This window comes from Lepisosteus platostomus, chromosome 1 (assembly GCF_059453375.1).
Source record: "Lepisosteus platostomus isolate fLepPlt1 chromosome 1, fLepPlt1.hap1, whole genome shotgun sequence".
NCBI lineage: Eukaryota > Metazoa > Chordata > Actinopteri > Semionotiformes > Lepisosteidae > Lepisosteus > Lepisosteus platostomus.
In genome coordinates this window covers 5,883,530-5,904,332 of record NC_142611.1, presented here as the reverse complement: position 1 = coordinate 5,904,332, position 20,803 = coordinate 5,883,530, and the positions used below count along the sequence as shown (strand labels likewise).

The window sequence follows — 20,803 nt, the reverse complement described above, 5'->3', positions numbered from 1 at the left end:
AAATGTTTAATGGCTTGTGTACCATCATGGAATTCTTTTTCTTCTTTGGCAGTCTGCTACTAAGCCTTACTGTCAAGTCATCGTAAAATGTATTCCGTTCAATGTTTAAACACGTTTAAAGGCAAAAACCTATGTACAGTACATGTTTCTGCAGTTTCACATCAGGAAGAACATACGTTTGGAAAGCCGTGTAATTTCTACTAGCCTCAGAAACAGCTAAAACGACACTTGTTTAACACAGTAGTGCTCACTCACACGGTGGTGTACTTCATGTATACAGAAGACCGCACATGCGGCCCTGTAGATTTTTTTTATCCCAAAAAGAGGATTGTGACGACATTCTTCTGTTATTTCATTCAATACTACTTTACATGGGCCAATATTATTGCATATGTAAAGGAAGATATTAATATAATAGGCTATATTTTTCACAAATTAACTATCTCATTTAAACGCAATACTATCTCGTATAAATGCAATACTCTCCCGTATAAATGCAATAATTTTTTTTCTCCATAGTGCTAATGAACTTCCGTAGCTTATGTTGCGTGCCTTTGACTGTTTTTTTTGCCACCTCTTTGTTGCGCTCCTCTGCACCCCACCTCTGCCTGAGAACTGCTTGTGAGCTCTCAGTCAGACGTGGCTATTTTTCATCTTGCCGCGTCATTACAGATAATTATCTATCGCACAAATCCAAATTGACCAACAAATGGGTAACTACAGTACACACAAAAAAATGTTCTTGATAGGCCATCATATTTTCCAGACCTGAAAGTCATTCGGTCATTTGTGGTTTGAACTCTCTAAGGCAGTTCACCAAAGAAATGAATGTCTGAAAGATCCACAGCAATTCTGCCTGGAGCAATAACCAGAAGAGACTCATTCGGAAATGCCAGTACTTCATAGCTCACTACAGAAGGCGTTTTGTTTGTGTAATCCAGGCCAGAGAAGTATTTACAAAATATTAACTATCGGGGTATGAATACTGTACATTTGACCCTGATGTTTTGTGGACTTCAGCTATTTATGACTCATATAACTTTTTAATGGTTAGTTTCATTGTTCAGTGCAATGCTATTAAGATTACAGAATATGTTGTTTTTTTTTCCCCACAAGACACATTTGCCAGTCCATAAATCTTTCTGTTATATGTTTTTAGTCATATTTCATTGGGGAAATGAATACATCTGTCGGGCCCTGTAATATGTATCGTTCAAGGAAAACTCATGGCTATGTTTTGCAAGGTTATGTCAAGGTTATGTTTAAGGGCAAGCAGTCACTATAAATTATGTCACACATATGAGCCCTAACAAGGGTGTCCATGACTGCTAACAGATTTTATATACAGTACCTGAAGCAGAATTAGACATCTTCATTAAAGCTTTTGCTTTCTAAGATGGCCAGAGTTGTTTGATATTCACATTCTTATAGTCCATCACTCTTAATAAACACCATAATCCTGGAGGTGTTTCTTCTAAGATACTGTACAGTATGTACTGTACTGTATAAAAATACAGTATTCAAAGGAAAACTTCACAATGATTTCTGAACTAAACGAGACATTAATTGTTGATTTACATTATTAAAAGAGAAAACTTACAGTATTAGTGCTATAATGAATTTATTATCATTATTTCTGTTGTTCATGCACATGCCACAGAACGTCTGGCACCTGCTACTTTCCAGTAATTTATGATAGTATTGAAAGATTAGATTCAATATTTTGATAGTGACTACATGATTTTCAGGGGTCAAAAGCACTTTATTTTATTACCGTAAAAGTGCAGCTACTGTTCCTGTCTTTTTATTACTCCCATTATACTGCTTCAAGAGAAAGTGCTGAACCACACCACATTGTAAAGCAGTATGAGCTAATGCCTGCTGGAGCTAAATCAAATGTTTGAGTCGCTTTCAGTTGTCAGTTGTGTGAAAGATTCACACTGTAGGAGGTGTACTGAGGATTTTTACACATGAACCATCAGCGCACAAGATGGTTCCTGGTTTTATTGTGTTGTGTTTTACATGCACGTTACACAACATACAGTAGAATCTCTCTTTGAGTCCTTAACTAGAATTCAAGATTGTTCTCTCTTTACTGGGAAATTAAGCTTAGTCCAGCACAAACACATGAAGCACAAAATATTCAAGAATTAACTTTGAATTTGACCACCTTTTATACACGGAGAACATCACATGATCATTCCATGTTCTGCACAATTAACAACTATTCAATTACTGTGCAATCAAAATATTCACAGGGCAAGAAGCAAAGTCTCAGAAACTGTGTTTTTGGCGGTCTCTAGTGGCAGCCTATTTGTCATTACAGTGTTCAACTACACTGGCCTAGGACAGTCCAACACACATGCAAGTTTCAGCTTGCGGCATTAGAATAGCTGACTGTGACTGGGATTCTCCAAACATCATTGCACAACTGGTAGAGCCCGTAGGGTGGGTATGGTAATTGGCCATGGTCTTCTCTGCTTCTAAGGATGCAGTGCGCCAGCTCCTGTAACTTGTTGGGCACCTCTAGTCAAGTTTTACATCAGTGTGATTGGTGCCACTCCAACACATGGGGATTTTTTTGTACCAGATCTAATGATCAGTTGATCTTACAGGTGGGCATGTTAGAAAAACACATCTGCAGGTTCTCTCTCTCTTTCCTTATTTAGTACAGGTTTTAAAGCCATAAGCTTGAATCTTTAAACACCTGGCAAACCCCAAATGTTATGTGCACTGCATTTAAGAGAAAATTAAAATTATTTGCTGATCCCAGCAATTGCTGATAAGGGGATTCAATTCCTGAGGATAGATTAAGCAAAATACATTGTTTTGCATGAACGTTACTGTATATTAGGGGGAAGAGATCTGGTAGAATTAATTTTCTGTCCCAAATGTGCACTTTTCTCCTTGCACCCAGAAATTGCCCTGGAAGACTCTTGTGGAACACAAGAAACAGCAGCTTTGAAACAGATAGTGACTGGCATGCCCAAGGCCCAGCCATGATCTCCTGTCAGTTTGTTTGTTTTTTTTCTGTAAGAGGAGGAATACACATCTAGGAACCCTTTAATGGATTTAGAAATAAAATAGTGAGTTTTGTTGTTTTATATTTTAGTTTTCAAAAAACAGTTCACAGTGAGCTTGCTCAAGTACTTTCAGGTTGTGTATGATATTTTTTCACAGCCTTGCTAACTTGTACTCCACCATATGGCTGTTAGCATATGATTTTGTTTTGTTTTGTTGTGCAACCAAGGCTGTTTTAGAAAAAAACATGTACAGTAAATATAAATATTTTGTAGCAGTAAGTACAGTATATGGCAATATGTTATGGCATTACAAGAAATTTAAATTTAAAAGGTGATCATATACTCAAGTATTAAATTAAGTGCAGTGGGTACAGTATATGCAGTATAAGGTTATATACAGTACAAGTATGGAATATTTTAATTGCTTTTGCATTTTAAATATATTTTTCCTGCTCATGGAAAACTTAGCTGTAAGATCATGTGTTTATGAGTGTTAATTACATCTGGATATGGTCTAACTTTCAATTATGTATTTTATTAAAGCTGATGTAAAAATAATGCTTTGCTTTATGTTTTATTGAACTGAAATCAGATTCATAGTTACTGTATGCCCATGAAAATGTTCTAAATCTCTGTTTCAGATTTCCAGCACATGTGCAGTGTACTTTTTGACAAAAATGAGCACTTTAATGGCATACAGTGTTAACAGAGATGATTAATCCAAATATTTTCTTTTTCCATTTGTAAAGGCACTGACTAGACACCTAGAGAGACGCAGTACAGAGTATTGCACAATCACACAATCCTTACTTGCTAATGGACCGAGAAGATTAAAGCAAGCTGGCTAGATTTGACCTCTGCAGCGACATTGATTTACAGCTACCTGATACATACTCCCAGCACTTACACACAAAGAACCCTGCAGATATACAATATCTGCATTACTGATGGGTATGATTTGTAAAGTTATTTTTATACAGTATATATACAGTACACATATAAATGGCTACATTCAATGTACAGTCAAAAAACACCAATATGGATGTACTGTACAGTACAGTCTGAATGCTAGATGTGATTAAAGACATTTGGTGACATTTATATACAACTACTAAAAAAATACTGTACACCTTGTATTACAGTATATACATATAGTATCTCTACTGTATGTGGTTCATGACTGATGATATGATACTGTAGTCAATACCAGCTCATGGATTAAAATGACCAACTTCCATGAATACATTAACACTTCTGCCTTTTAAACCATATTCTCCTTGTATTTATTCTGGTTTCCCACCACCTTACAAATCCTGTCCAGGGTGTGGTCCCATCTTGTCCTGTGTCTCAGGGATAAGATCCAGATTTGCCACGAACCTAAACAAGATTAGATAGTTTTCTAAAAATGTATAGATGTTTTTAAAAAAGCAAAATATGGAGTTTCGATGGTTGCTGTCAAGTCATATGAAGCACCAAAACAGCAATAAATAAGCTTGTCATCGTTTTATGATAATGATTTCACAAGTTGTGCAAAAAAGCTGTCACAGTGAATTAACAGAAGAATTTTGAAGAAAGGTCTATTTTGTGGAGAGAATTTCATCAGTGTCATGTGCTTTTGTGCTGTATTCTGAAAGTAAAGCAAACTGATAAAATACAATATATGGGTGTTTCAGGTTCTGCATTGTATTCCTGCACATTTGTGCATCAACACTTCTCCATCATCTGAGACAGAGAGATGTACACTATTAGAGAACAAATGACAGAAGGATTTAAAGCTCAAATCTCCTCCTTCATGGTTTAGTAGTTTCATGTTAAAAGACTGATGTATTTCTCAGTTGAAGCAACATCTTTTATTTTATGGATTACTTCTCTATGCATAGAATAAGTTGACCGGGAATCTAAGTGTACAGTATGTGCATGTGTGTCTGACTTAAGACCCCCACTGCAGAACTCTGTACTACTGCAAAAGATTGGCTGGATGAGTCTTTCTGACAATTTAGTTCGATTTTTTTAAGCATACATTACTGGACCACATTTGACACACAAGCTCAATTTCAGGATAAACTAATAAATTAATAAAATAAACTTTGATTTGTTCATAGGTTCTCCCAAGGTTTGTGTTGCATCTCTATATCAAACCACTGCGACCGGATTTGAAAGAAATGCTGATTTATTGATTATGTCAATAAATATAAATCTATATGAAATAAATATATGCTCAAAATACAAATAACATAAAGTAATCAGAGAAAAGCACCACAGTGCATCAGTTGTTATCTTGAGGAGTTCTAGTGATAGTTAACTTCACAGAATTTCCATCTTAACAAGTTTACACTAATGTATAAAATATTTTACCCTCCTAAAACAAGATATGTACTGTAATATTAATGATGCATATTATTATGTATCAATTCAAAAATGGTAGATAGTTAAAATGAAATAAATAATTGATTTTTTTTCATTTTTCATTGTGCAAATTTAGGGTTAAATGCTTATATTACAAGTAAATTAAAAATAGTTAGGTTTTGCAGTTGAAGTTACAGTATGGGCAACATCAGGATCTGAGCTGTTCACCCTCTGCTTAGGTTTCCTGCTGGCTGTTTCCCTTGCAAGGCAGTAATGTGGTCAGGCTAATGTGTAGGTGTCTCAATAGTTCTCAAATGACAGTATTGCTTAATAATGACATTTTTAAACCCTTATGTTGTTAAAATGTATTATGTGTCAAATAGAAGTTGCAGTTAAACCTTTGTACTAAACTTGTACAGCATTTCACAAAAGCTTTCGCAGTCCAATAACCACATGTTCAGAAGATATAAAGTAACCATACCGTGAAGGTATTAGGATTTCCACCTGGACAGTTTCTGACTGGCTTGCTTGTTCTTTCTGAGCTCTGACTAGTTTCTAGTCAAATAAAAAAAACAATAATTTTCTACTTATTTCAAATACGTTTTAGACCCAGTACAGATCATTAAACTGACATTGTCATTACACTGGCATATCTCGGTGCTTCTTTCTGCAAATTATTTCTGCAGTGTTTGAATCTGATCTATTTAAATAGCACCAAATCAAAACTCCTGAAAATTTACAGCTTCTCTCTGTGTATTATAATGAAAGAATGCCTGTAATATAAGCAAAGAAGAAACAAAAAAGCTAAGGAATGGACTGTATAAGAGCATGATAGCTATTTTCATTCATGTCTATTTTGGAAGTTGAGGGTTATATTGCATGTGACTGATGAGATGCCAATCCAATAAAAGGCAAACAAGAATATATTTTCTGTTTGAGGATGACTAATGAATTATGTTGGTTATGAAAACATACAGTATACTGTAAATGACTGATGCAGAGATAGAATTTGTTTCTTCCACATGACATTCACCAATTCACCAATTTAACATTAGCCTTTATTACATGATAGTATCTAATAATCTGAAACTCTGTATCTGAAATGATTCCTTCTCACTACATATTGTACTGATATACTTCAAAAATATCAACCCCTTTGCATGAAACCAGTTTATTTGTACAACATTAAGGAGATATTTAGAAGTAGTGATACTGTAAGTGTACTTACAAAAGGCATAATGGGGAATACGATAATCCCATTGAATGGACTTAAAGCTTCACATAGCTACAATCCATATCGTTCTGTGTGTGCAAACCTTCATGGACACAAACAATGGTCAGACTGACCAGATGAAGTAAGCTCTTGTGTGCACTATAATAATTCTGTGATGCCATTTGTATAGTACTGTATGTCTACCAAATTGCTTCATGATGCTCAGGGTCCACAAAACAGCTTCTTAAGAGGGCCTCTTTTGTGCCAGCAAGCACATATAACGGATTATATTTTAAGAAATATTAGGCACACCTAACATTAAAAATCTGTTATTTAACATTCTTAAAAAATAGAAAAAAATAGCCAAATGCACCACTTTTCCTGTTGCCTGGAGTTCCACCAGTTTGACAGTCACCATCTGGAAGCTGTCAAACACCTGACTTCAAATTAGGAGGGAGCTGCTGTTCTTTGTTTGAGGTTTTAATGTGGCGTTCCAGAATCTCTAAGCAAACATCAGAAGCAAACCATGAAAAGTGAGTATGATAAACCCATTCACTTTGAGCCAGATGGGAAATGCGATGAATGCGAATCCAAACTTGAAAGCGAAATTCCAAAATAATGAATTAAATTGCTGCAGGTAACCGAAGCTTTAAAAGTATAAATTGGTAAAAAATGTGACCCTTGTAGCACCATGCCACCCACCCTGGAGTGTTGTGGAGTGCTGAATTCACCAAGGCTGCTGTATGACACAGTCCTCACTTTATTACTCCTTTTGCACTTGCATGTTATCAGTAGTAAATAATACTACAGTAAATGGTGAGACACATGGTTTTTGGATTTTAAGACAATCTGATTCGAAGAAAGGACATTCTAAGTTGTGGCCATCACACTTTTGACTGTATTTAAGTAGGCACTCAGCACTTTCCACAAGATGCAGGCTCATCACTTTTGTCATTGTTTCCTTATTTGTTTGTGGAGTGGGAGACAAATGGTAATGAATACAGTTAAGGCTCTGCTATGATGTATTTGGAGCAGTGATGTAGTGTTTTACATTTTGCTAAAATATCTAGTTCTTTAACATATCATATACTTAATATTCAAAGGAAAACTTGGAAAGAGGCTAATAAAAAAACCTTAGAATGATTATATCGGTGGATGTCAGCAAATGTAACAGAATGATGCACTAATGCATTGCATATGTACAATTTGTATTAAATCCATTAGTGGTCATACACACTTTTAGCCCGTAACTTTTCCAGATGACCCCTGTTGATCAACCCTTTTTAACATGACAAAGTTTAATTGGAATAATTTATAATATAGTGCGACGTGCGACAAAAAAGGTAGTCATTTTCCTGATGATAACCATGTATGTTTTGGTTTTCTTTTTATATTCAGTATACCTTAAAATAAAAATGCATTGTATAAGGAAACAAAATGGATATTTCATGTACAGTATGTTCGGTTAAGTCAGGTCGGTTTTATTTGTGAAAGTGTGAACATAAGAATAAAAATATTTGTCGATCTGACATGATGAAAAATCGGAAAACCAAAAAGGGGGAATGTGCAGGATGTTTCTTTTTAAACCTCAATCCTCTGTTCTTCTCGTGAGGGAGCTCTGACTGCTCAGTATCATTTCTGTCTTTTAGGTAAAGGAGAGCATGGGAAGCCTTATCCACTTACTGAGGAGGAATCCGAGGACTCTGCATACAGAGAGAATGGCTTCAACATATATGTTAGTAACAACATTGCTTTGGATCGCTCGCTGCCAGATATACGACACCCAAAGTAAGTCACTTGACGAAAAAGACATTTTGTCTCATGCACATCTCTGTATGTTAATAATATGCTTGGGGCGATGTGCTTGTGGGAAGTACACCCATCGCAGAAGAGGCTTCAGGGTTCACCTGTCTGAGTTTAGCTGTTTAGGTGAGAATTAACCAAAAGTGCGGAAGCAGGTCATTAAGTTAATTCTTTGGCAAGTGGGTGCAGTTAATTGACAAAACTGAATAGATAGCATGAGATTGGACGTTTTTAATATATTAACTGCCATTTTCTAACACTTAGATAGGATACTTTTAGGTATGGATCTGAATGAGAGGGTAACATGACATTTTACTGTTTACACGAGTTGATGAGTATACAGTCTGAGAAGGGCAGCTTGAGATCCTGGACTGAATACACTACATCAAATAAATTAAAGTTTCATTTATTAGACATTATTAGAATTCTCTGTGACTGCACAAAATCCTAGATGTCAATCCTACACTGGGAGAGATGGTTGTCTTGATGTCATTTTGCAAAAAGCTGCAGTACCTGTCACAGTCACTCTCAGTACACAACTAATAGTTTTCCTGCTTTTCAGGGTATTGCTACAGCTCAGTAAAATCACTCAAATGTACCATTCTTTTTCGGATACACAATACAAAACATTCACAGGTCAAATGTGAAAGAATAATTCTAGTATTTGTTATACAGTAAAAGCAATAAGTCACCAAAATAAAACGGGTTTGTACTTCTTTTCTTCTGTTATATATTTTAATACCGAGCTGTCACTTTTGAAAAGACATATCTGTCTGACAGACTGGCATTTATTCCTTGAGGGCTGACAGTATGTTCTGTTTTGAATCAACCCTGAACACATAAAGTATGGATTTTATTTGAATCAATTATCGACTTAATAAGTCTATATTAACACTTTCCAGGCCTTGATTCATTGACACAAGTTACTTAGGAAACCAAGCGGACCGTTGCCCTCCAGGACCAGGAGGGAATATTAGAAAAAGTGGAATTTTGCTGTGTGGATGTTTGTTTTATACAGTATGTTCATTTAAAAGTACATTCATCACTTCACAGTAAATCACAGTACATCTGTGAATGTAAAAAAAAAGAACCAAACAATATGTGGGCATTTGGACAAGAAAAGGGAAAGCACAGGAGGAAGTTTAATCTTATCACCAAATCAACCTACCCTGTAAAACGTTTCTTCTATGTCAAATTGTCTGCAAAACTACCATCAAATTAAAAAAAAAACTCCCTTTGGTTCCAAAACGTCCCCATTCAATAAAATGTTAGAATACAGTTCAACATGTTAAGCATGGAGGAGGTGCCAGATCCAACTCTTTCAGTTTTGTGATACATTTCTAGCCTTTTCTTCTGGCGGGTTTATTTTGTTATAATAGGGTCTGTATATTGTTCCTGTGTTGTTTATTTTCTTATCTTCTTAAAGTACATTCATCATCAACAGAAAATAGGCTCTAGTCTAGCAACATAAGCCTTTACTTTGTCTCAAAGTTTCAGAACAATGTATGTTCTAGAAAACAGCTCACTCCAAATCCATATGCTGTTTTGCTCCAGAGTCACTGAGTGTCTGACTACCAGTTGCAGTGACCAGCCCTGCCAAGTGCTTTGGTTGATTTGAAGAGAAGACAACTGGAGCTTTATTTCCATATATTTGAGTGACTGTAGTCTGAAACAAAAAGCAAAAAAAAAAAAACATAATACTTATTTTTGAATCACATTATAAAACCACAAAAGCAGACTTTCTGTTTGGAAAGGAAGTTTGATATCTTACAGCCTCATTACAGCCAATATAATGGATGGCCACAGTGAAATGGGAAGCTTTTGTAAAAAGAGGAAAATCTTAGGCATCAAAATAAAGTGTATTCATACCAGGAGTGGTTAATCTATCAATCTAATGTATGTTCCAGTGGATGCAGATATACCAGAGTTGTCATGGGTGATAGATTTTAAGTGCAGGCAGAGCTTTCTCTCTGGTTACAGCAATTAAGACGAATACATAGAATCTGGAAATGGAGCCATTTAAAATTAGGTACCCAATCTTCTTTCAAGAAGCAGATGGACATTTGAATGGATTTTTTTGGGGGGGAGGTTCAAAGCCAAACCCTCTTCAGCCTGTTGTCTAATAGCCAACTAAACTGCATCTACTGATTTGTCAAAGAGGTGCACTGAACAACCAAGAACAGATCAACTGGAGCCCACATTGTTTATTCATATACAGTACCATAACATTTACAATTTTAAAATGGCTTAAATATACAGTTTGAAACTGGAAATTTCGATTTCATTCAAATAGCAGATGGTAAAACACAAGGTTGTATTAATATAATATTTAATTTTAACTGATATGGATATCATTCTCTACCAATGTGCAATTATCATGGATCACAGATGCTTTATCTGCAAGACCTGCAATTACTGGGGGACTCATTATGAAAGAGAAGTGCTCAATGCATTTATTCTTTAAGAATTGGAATTCTAAGTGATCTCTAAATATTTCTACATTGCCAATTTATTTATATTGCAAATTTATAGCATATACTGTATCTCTTTGGACTGAGTATATCAGTTACAGAAAAGACAATGGCTTCAGAAAATAACTTTACAAAATCATGTACCATACATCTTCATACAATTCTTCTCATATCGAGAAACCATTTTCTCAGGGAGTTGCTTTTTTAAGTGGACATTCTTTTTACTTTTTTTGTATTTTCACTATTTCAAGAAGTCAAAATTGGCAGAAATCTGCTTTGAAGCAAATTCCATAAATGCAACAAATGTTGTGTAAAAGATTATTAAGCAGTACACATTAATAGTATTTATTCAAGAAACTCTATTCAGTTGCAAGCATTCTATGCATGGAAATTTAAAGATGCTCAGTGTACAGTATATAATGCTTTCATGATCTTCCCCATGTTATACAGTAGCTTTTACAGCCAAATATCTGTAAATTTAGGCTGAATTCTTCTAAAGGCAGCACAATCAGACAACATGGCCCCAAGGTTTACAGAGTAAATGATGAACAAACACAAGTAATTCAGAATATGCTTATCTTCATTATAAATGCAAAAGACTTATCTTTGCACAAGATAATTTGGAATTATTTTTGATCTTTCAGTAATTACTTTTTCTTGTGAAAGCAAAGATGGCTTATGAACATGATCAAGTGTGGCACAGCTTAACTGTTAAATTGTATTTATAGATGTTCTTTTAAAATAAGATTTGAGATTCTGAAAAAAAAAGGTTTGGACCATACCTGCCGGTGCCTAGTAAATAATTTCTTTACAGGTATAAATGGCCATGAATTACAAATGTAGTTGTTTTAATTTTTGTCATTAAACTATGAGATTCAAAAGGATTTGCTTGCAAAGTGCGTCTGTACACAATTCACGACATAAGCCACATACTGTACAAAATAAAGTGTTTTTTAAATCTGTGTTTGGAATGTGGAAATATCTTTCTGTAGCCTGATGGCAGTGAAAACTGGGTCTTAAGACGCCTAAGAAAATGGAGAATATCATAACAATTCCAAAGTGTACCAAAAGATATTGTTTGAAACCGTGCCAAGAATTTGCATTCTGTGGTGACTTGAAGACTAAATTTTCCATGAGCCAGAGTAATTTCAGGGAAGACTTTAATTTTTTATGTCATCATAAAAATTGAAGTTTTCTAGCAGAAAAATGCATATTTTTCAGGCCTGTCTATGACAACCCAAAACACACTGATCAAATGGATTGCTGAAGAAATAACTTCCCACATTGAGCCTGTGGTTGAGTGCAGCTTTTTTTTTGCTTGTGAGGTAAAGAAAACAACTGACATTTTCAAAATAAACCAGCATTCACTTCTGTTGCCATATATTGATGAGATGGAGATTCAGTAGGGAGGTTTCATGGCTTTTAGAGATGTCAGCACAGATCAAAACCTTTGATGCAGGTTGTGATGTGAGTGATTTTTGATGTCTGACTACAAAAGAAAGCTCATGTCTCAAATGGATGACAATGCTGTAGTTATGGTGGGTGAACCATGATGTCTCTAAGCTCTAATTAAAAAGGAGGCTCTTCATGCTCTGAGTTTTGTTTACAGGTTAAATCTACTTCTTTAGCAAATTTTTTACATTTTTTGGCAATTACCCAGTGAAGCAAACGCAGTGAGGTGATGCATTTAATTGTGGTCAGGAATCTTCTCTTTCCCGTGTACACTTCAATGGACATTAAACTGGGAGATTTCAGGAGATTCTCAATGGCCTTGTTTGGGATAGAGAAAAGTGTAAACAAGTTTTCATACCACAGCAGGATTAAAAAAAAGCTTCTTAATTTCATTTTTCAGTATGCTTCTCTCGTTGCACTGTCAGCATGACTGAGATTCTCTGAGGCATACTGTACTTCACAAAAAGGCTACTGATGGAAAGCACTGCATCACGGAAGCTCAAACACCATTTGAAAAGGACTGATGATCTGTCTAAAGAAAAGTAGTTTGAAAGGTGTGTTTAATTGTACAGGTACTGCCCTCACTCAGAAGTCCTGTAAGACAAGGTGTGTGCCAATACTTCACAACACCATGCAAAAGGATGGCCAAATGCAATCATGAGGTTAGAATCAATAAAGACCAGTTTCATACAGTATCTTGCACCTCATGTGTAGCTTTTTTTCCCCGATATGGTCTTTTTTGTCTCAGAAACATATAAACAAATTCAGGCATCACCTGTGTGGATGCTTAACGGAACAAACACATTCTGACCCAGGCTTTCTGCCCTCTTACTAATATCACAGACGTTGTAATGAAAACTGTGTTATAAATGGAAGAATTGAACACCAGGAGAGCAAACCATGCTGCTGCTCCTTGAACTAGTGAAAGCTAAGTAGCAAAATAAATTTATAAAAATGTTTAATAAATACGCCAAAGATTTTTTCACTGAAAACAGGAAGTATGGCCAAGTTTTAAAAAAAAGATTGGATGCCATTAGTTCGCTCAGCCTCTTGCAAAAGCGCACAGCCTAATGTCACAAGAAGAAAGCCAACGTTTCTTACTGCAGTGAAAAAAACATGTTGCTGATTGAATTGTTTGTTTTCATTTTAAATTTAAAGAAAATGATTGCATCTAAAGAATAAGGAAAAATGCTCCAGTGTGCTAAACTGCATCCAAAGTGGATCACTACTGACTCAGATTTGGTTCAACCTATAGAGAGTAGAGTAGAGGGTTTATTGCCATCTGTACAGGTATATTGGAATTCTTATTAATTGAGCACTTGTAATGGAGACAGGAATGTTTTAGAAAGTCTGATAGTGGCACATTTTGGGCCTAAACTTAGACATGAGGGTTACAAATGAGAGAAATCCAATCTTTTGGTTGCTTGTAGCCAATTGAACCTGAGGATCTCATCCAGCATTTTCTTGAAAGAAGCCGGGGTATGTACTGTTCTTTGCCAACATGTGTCTCTTTTTTTCCTGAGATGCAAAAAAACCCCTTGCTGAAAAAATAAAATCATAAAAGGTATATGTTCTAGAACAGGTTGCTTCCTCATACTGAATTAAGGAAACAAAAGAAAACTAATTTATTGTAGTATTTTGCAAAGCCAGGCAGTGTCTACTGGCTTCAATTTAAGTGATGTGATCCTTCAAAATTATAGAAGTATATTGTAACTGAGCCTTTAATCAAACTGAAAAAAAAAACCCATCATAATACCAATGAGGAAAGAGTATACAGAAACATCTGATATGAAAAACATTCACACATTCAACAGTCTAGAAAAGGATATATTCTTTATTGCATATTATAACAGAGAATGACTGGCTTTATGTTAATGTAATTCATGATTTAGTATTGCTGATTAATTTAATTTCTGCAGTAAAATAAAACCTTATCAAATGAGTAATGAATAACAGTCCTCTTACAATCTGATTTGTGTTGTTTTCTATTTTTATCATTATTAGGCAGTTTATAGTTCTGAGGCTGCTGCTGTATAAAACATTTGATATTAACTGTAAAATTACAAACTATAAACTATAAAGATACATTTATTTTATAATGTACATTATAATTGTGAAAATAAGTATTGTACCTGTAGCTTATGGTAGAGAACAGGCCTAACCCAAAAATGAAAAATGCTACTGTAGGTACAGTATCTATCCCATTTGTAGAGGTAATAGTAGCTTTTTGGTCTTTGATTTTGTAAATCATTTGTTGTGTGAAGCCCAATTCAATTTTTGCCATAGAAACAAGATAATTACTAAAATTACTTAACTGCTGTTTATGAAAATTAATACTGTATACTGTATGTATTTGTTGTAGTATCATCCCTGTGTCAGTAGTTTATGTAACCTTCTCTCTGGTGCATGTAGCATGTGATATTGTTCTCTTATATAATTTAATTCTCTGCAAATAATTTTTTTGACATTGATTGCAAACATTATCTGCTGGGACACAAAATGTATAGTCATGACAAATGCTGTATAAAAGCCCACTGTTGCTCTTTATTAATTTCTTTCACTCTGTTGTTAATATTATTGTGTACGATTAGGCAGTTTCCTTGATTTATCTGTGCTGAATATTGATGATTAATACCAAAGCTAAGACTTTGATTAAATATGCACCTGTTTAAATATTTTTTACATAATTATTAAGCCTGGACTCCTTGTGAATACCCTGTTTAAATACGTAACACCGTAAAAACAGCTGAAATAGTCTAAATTGGAACTTGTCCAGGTATGTCACAGATTTTGAATATTAATAGATACAAAATAGCAACAGTTTACATAGAGATCTAATCAAGCCTCATATACAATTCAAATGTAGTCCCACAGCAGACAGTGAGTAACGTTTATAGTGCGACTGATGACAGCCAGTCAACACAAATGATGTTTAACAAAAAAAATATTTCATGTGATTTTCGGTTGCCTAAGTGCAATAAAAGGCTCAATTTATAATTTTTCAATTTTCTTTTATCGCCAGCTGTTGTGTGGAAATTGTGATCGTCTAAGTCAATGGTTCTCAGGCTACATTAATTCAGTGTGGGATCTTGGCAGACCACATAATTAAAGTTTTAATTTAAAAGAATGCAGTCAGCAAATACAAATCCCTGTAATAGATTAAGTTTATAATATTATAATCAGATCAGCAGTTTGTCATACATTAATAAGCAATATTTTGTATTTTTAATTTATTATAAAACTTGTATTTCTGATTTCTTATATAGTGTGCATAGTTCTTTATGTGCCGCCAGCACATTTACTAATAGGTGAGTCAAAATTATGTTTTATAGAATATTGTTACTTCTTGTGTTCATCATTTGACAGCAACACTAATTTATTAATAGAGACATATATATATATATTCAATTGATTGTTTTAGCAAAACAGAAGTAGGCTTATAGTAGATCACCATACAAGGCATTATATTATTGGAAACATGGTGCAATCTATTGGTAGTGAAAAAAGCCAACAGAATAGGTTCTTTTCACCTATAATGTCTGTTTTGAAATGTTCTGTGTTGAGTGTACCAAAGAGCCAGAGCACAGGAACTCCTGAACAAAGAATGGAGTACAGAAAGCTGCTTTTACTGAGAAGCCAAGTGAATGAGTTTTTTATTTTCCTTTGTTACACTCAATTTTTATATATTTTGCCAGTGTTTATATGATGTGAGTTTCTCAGGCTTTCTGTTTTTTAAACTATAGACAAGAAGTTTTAAGAACCAGTTCCCACAATGCTCATCCTTGGATTACCACTGATGGACAGTCCTCACCAAAAAGTAATTTATGTCAATTGTTCCCCAAAAAATTGCTCAAATTCTGACAAGTACTGTATATTGGGAATCAGTAATAGACTGCAGTCTGCAGTCAGTTCAGTTTATTCACTCAAGGACATTCTTGTCAAAACTCTCCAAAGCAGCTTTGGCCTTGTGCTTTATTTTATTGTCCTGCTGAATTTTTTACCCTGTTTAAGATTCTTGGCTGAGTCCGGAATTTTCTCTGGGATTCGCCTGCATCTTCCAACTCCCTCTCAATCCTGACAGTCTTCCCAGTCCCAGCTGGTGAAAAGCATCCTCATAACAAGATACTGCATATCTATACCCGATATTTAGGATGGTGTTAACTGGTTGATGTTCTAAGCAGGGTTTGAAAAAGTGCCGAATTTCCCATTAGGCACTTTAGGCACAGTGCCTAGGGCCTACAAACAATTTAGGGCCTACGAAGGAGGGAAACTCTAGTGACTACTGAAAATCGAACTGAACGACATGCTTGCGATCAACTCTAGGTGCTCCAAATCAGTAATTCTACGCTATCTAGTGGTTGTTCTAGAAACTAGAAGTATCGAAGTGATGGTCGCTCAACTTGCTCCATCAATCACGGGGTTAAGCATTAGAATAGTGTAGCGCCCTAACCGGTCACTATAGGGGCTGCACCTCCCCTTAGCTATGCACCAGCAAGGCAGGCTGGGGGCAGGGGACGAGGGGCTGGACTTGAGGTCAGTGTGTCAACCAGAGATTGACCTGGCAGTGTAAATAGCGTAGAGAGGTTATGAGAAGCCATCGTAAATAGCCGGCAGTGTTTGCTGCTTTGTCCTTGTAACCCACCGTAACCTGAAGTATCCCTCCTTCATCCTTACCCTGTGTGTGTGTGTAACCCCTTCGAGGAGTTTTAATCTCTGTCTGTCAAAGTCTGACAGGTGGAGGTAAATAAACGTGTTGTTGCCGGCACATCAGGGGTGTCCGAGATTCGTTCTGTGCGAATTCCCCGGTCATTACAATAGTTGTATCACGTCAACCGACGTAATTTAATTGGGGTTTACCACTCTTTTTGGGGTGGAGTGGTGGCTCTGTGGCTAAGGATCTATGCTTGTGGCTGGAAGGTTGCCAGTTCAAATCCCGCAGCTGGCAGAGGAATCCTACTCTGTTGGGCCCCTGAGCCAGGCCCTTCACCCCAACTGCTCCAGGTGTGCCGTACAATGGCTGACCCTGCGCTCTGACCCCAAGCTTCTCTCTCCCTATCTGTGTGTCTCATGGAGAGCAAACTGGGGTATGCGAAAAGATAATTCCTTATGCAAGAAATTGTAAAGGGTTAATAAAGTGATGTTATTATTATTTTTGCACATTTCAGAGTGAAAGTGCCTACAAACTCCAAAATCCGGCCCTGGTTTTGATCAGACATAAAGCGTTACATTTTGACCAAAATAGTCCCCGTTTATGTCTGTCATCAGCCTTCAAAACCCTCTGCCACATATATGCAGTATCATTATAATCCACTCATTCATTTTTAACTGATTCATCCAATACAGGGTTGTGGAGGGGCTGCAGTTTATCCTGGCAAACAGTGGGCAAAAGGCAGGCACCCCGGACAGGATGCAAGTCAGTTGCAGGGCACACTCAGACACAAACACGCACACACTCACAAGTTATTAGCTAACGTGATATGCTACTGGTACATGTTATTACCTAATGTAATAACCTAATTCATTTGTATCCAATCAATACATTTGTAACTTCTTGAGTTTGGAATGGATTGTGCACATGGTAAATATTAAAATTTTATTTGATGGTATCAAAATTGTAATCTCAGATTTAAACAGAAAATACACACTTGGGATAGGGGATTCATTATTTTTCAGTGCATTGTGCTGCTAGTTTTTTGAGTGTATTTTGTTTAGAATTCTAAAGAGCTGCTTTCATGTGTGAAAGTTTTATCACCCTCAGCGAGATCTGTTCAGTTGCTGAAGTTTTTCTGACGCCTGAAACTTGAAATAGCAAATGAGGTTCAGTAAAGATTTAAGAGAAATGCAAAACTTGATTATTGTTATAGACAGTCTTCAGCAGAGACATACAATTTACCTTAACTGTGTGCGTACTGTATGTGACTCCAGAGAAAAAAACTTATTGTTGAATAAAAAATTCAAGCAATGCACTCTTACAACTGGCATTAGAAAGAAGAAGATGTGTCTCACTTGCTACGGCAGAAGTAAAATTTACCTGTGAGCTCAGAGACCCTTGAGGCAAAGTTAACACACACAATACTCAAGCAAATCACATCACAAAGCAAGTCATGTGATAGAGAATGGTTCAGTTAGAGATTGTGCAAGGCAAAATGTGCAGTGTTTCAGCTGGCAAAGCTGGAAATATTGGAGCCAAAAAAGGGACATTTTTTCTTGGCTTGAGATGCAATGTCTTGGCAAATACATTGCAGAACCTGGCTCCAAAGAGAATGCAGGATGCCAGTCTAAACTGAAAAGTCTATATATCTAGCTGACTTTTTTTTCTGAACGTTTATTTGTAAAAATAGGCAGCAATAATGAACCAATGTTTCCTATTTGTGTAATTTTTTTGTACACAATCTCCAGATCCAGTACAAAAAGCTTGACTGTTTCTAAGACGAACACCAAAAATATTGCAGCTCAACAAAATCCTGGCTGGATTGTACTGTAATGTTTCCAGTTACAACTAAATATCAGCATAATCTCTATCCTCAATAAAAAGAAAAATGGAAACTTAAAAAGGCGTATTACATAGTTGTATCAATATATTTTTTATTCATTGTTTTGCTGCCATTTGTGTACCCTGGGTCATCTTTTTATTTTCTATGGCAAGACAATGTAACAGGATTATCAAGCAACAGCACAAAGGACTACTTCACCCCAAATGGCAAGCTCCTATTAGGAATTTTCCATCACCACAATCAGTTGTGCAAATTAAGTATCTGACACTATCAGTCAATTACTATGTAAATTGTTGTTTTTTTTCTCACCTGTATCTCCTAATGTGTGGGTTTTCAATTTACTGTTAAAAGTACAGTCATTCTCTTGGGCATTTAGAAAGCGTGTCTCTGGAATCTGGCACAACTCCAGGGGAAATGAGCATGCACAGACATTACATTTGTTTATGTTTATCATTGTGCCTTTTCCCAAATAAAATCTTAATAAAGCTGTGCTTCCACATAATAGGCATACAGCAGAGAGCAGTAAATTGCTTTAGCTTGTCAAGTTTGTTGCTAAGATAAATGCAGCATCTTGTACAAACCATAAAATGCAGTCTGATCTGCCAGTTGCAACTCTGAGCAAGTGTAATTATCAGGTAGATTCCTAAATGTTGTTTGTTTTTGTTAAATTACTGTGTACAGACTGCCACTTTAGCAAATGATACTGTACTGTATATTGCACAGGTACAGTCTAAAGATACGCAGAGCCCAACAAGAAGCAAGGAAAAGAACTAATTAATATGTTGCATGAGGTTGAAGATAGATCTGTTTTACAAAAAGAAAACTTAACTGCAAGTGAGCAAGGGCTATAAAAAGAAAATTGTACAGGAAGTAGAACAGAAGTATCATTTTTTATTGATCCAAGCCATGTTTAAGGTAATATGATTATTTCCACTACGAGTATGGATTACTTTTCACTTGTATATGTGGACAGACATACAATTGTAGAGTAGGTCTGCCTGCTACACAATTTCATTTATGTCTCTTTGTTTTTCCCTTGTCACTGTGTTTGTCATTTGCCTTTTTTGTGTCATCCGCAATTTTGATTTTCTATCTAAATCAGAATCTAAATAACTGTTTTACAGCAGTAAGAGCTACGGCCCAGCAGTAAATCCCTCTGGCACATCACTGCCTACACCTGCCCAATTACAGCTTGTGCCCATTGAGATAATGCATTGTTTCCTTTTGTTTAACCATCTATTAATTCATGTCCACACATTAATTATGATTCCTGATGCTTTTAATTCGAGATTCAGACTTGTATTGGGGACATTATCAAAAGCTTTCCTTGAATCCGAATATATACTTTTGTATGCTTGAGCTTTATTTACTATTGATTCCTTTTCCTTGATGAAAGGAGTCTAGCAACGCAGGTAAACAAGACCTTCCCTTTCTAAACCCAATAATTTCCAAAACCGTTCATGTAACAGAAGTTACTAAATGTGTGAAACTGGAGTACCGTGCTGAAAAAAACTATCATTCCTAATATTGACATATGAGGAGGCTATTACATACTAAAATGTTTTCATCTTCCTGCAGTGATCAATATGAGGTAGCATGACAATGACTTCTGCTAAGATATGTAATCAAGCATAAGGTCCAAACCCTTTGCACAGGGTCAAGGTAGCAAATGGCAACACATGGTCTTATAATGCACATGCTGTTAGTGACCACTTAGAGATAATCTTGTCAAACGCCTCCCACAGTGGTGATCCCAAATTGAATAATACAAAATCCTTTAGATATATCTAGGTTGACTCTTTAAAAGACATGAGACATCACTGTCAAACCCCCTTTGCTGCTAACAGTCAAACCCGTAAGTGAAATGTGAAATTTGTTTTTTTGTGTAATGGATGACGAGCTTGAATGAATTAAAATCAGTCTCTTTGAGCAGCATTCCCATAATTGTTGGAATGCAATGTCATTTAAACATTCCCATTTGGAGAACTGTATGGCATTTCG

General features: G+C 35.8%; 1 protein-coding gene across 1 annotated transcript in view; it reads left to right on the top strand.

The window, feature by feature from the left end:
* The window catches only part of galntl6 (polypeptide N-acetylgalactosaminyltransferase like 6), a 299,983-nt gene that overhangs the window by 109,997 nt on the left and 169,183 nt on the right, over nt 1-20,803 (top strand). Inside the window, exon 4 of the mRNA XM_088647352.1 lies at nt 8,232-8,370. Within this exon, the coding sequence (XP_088503478.1) occupies nt 8,232-8,370 (139 nt within the window). The remainder of the gene's footprint in view (nt 1-8,231; nt 8,371-20,803) is intronic.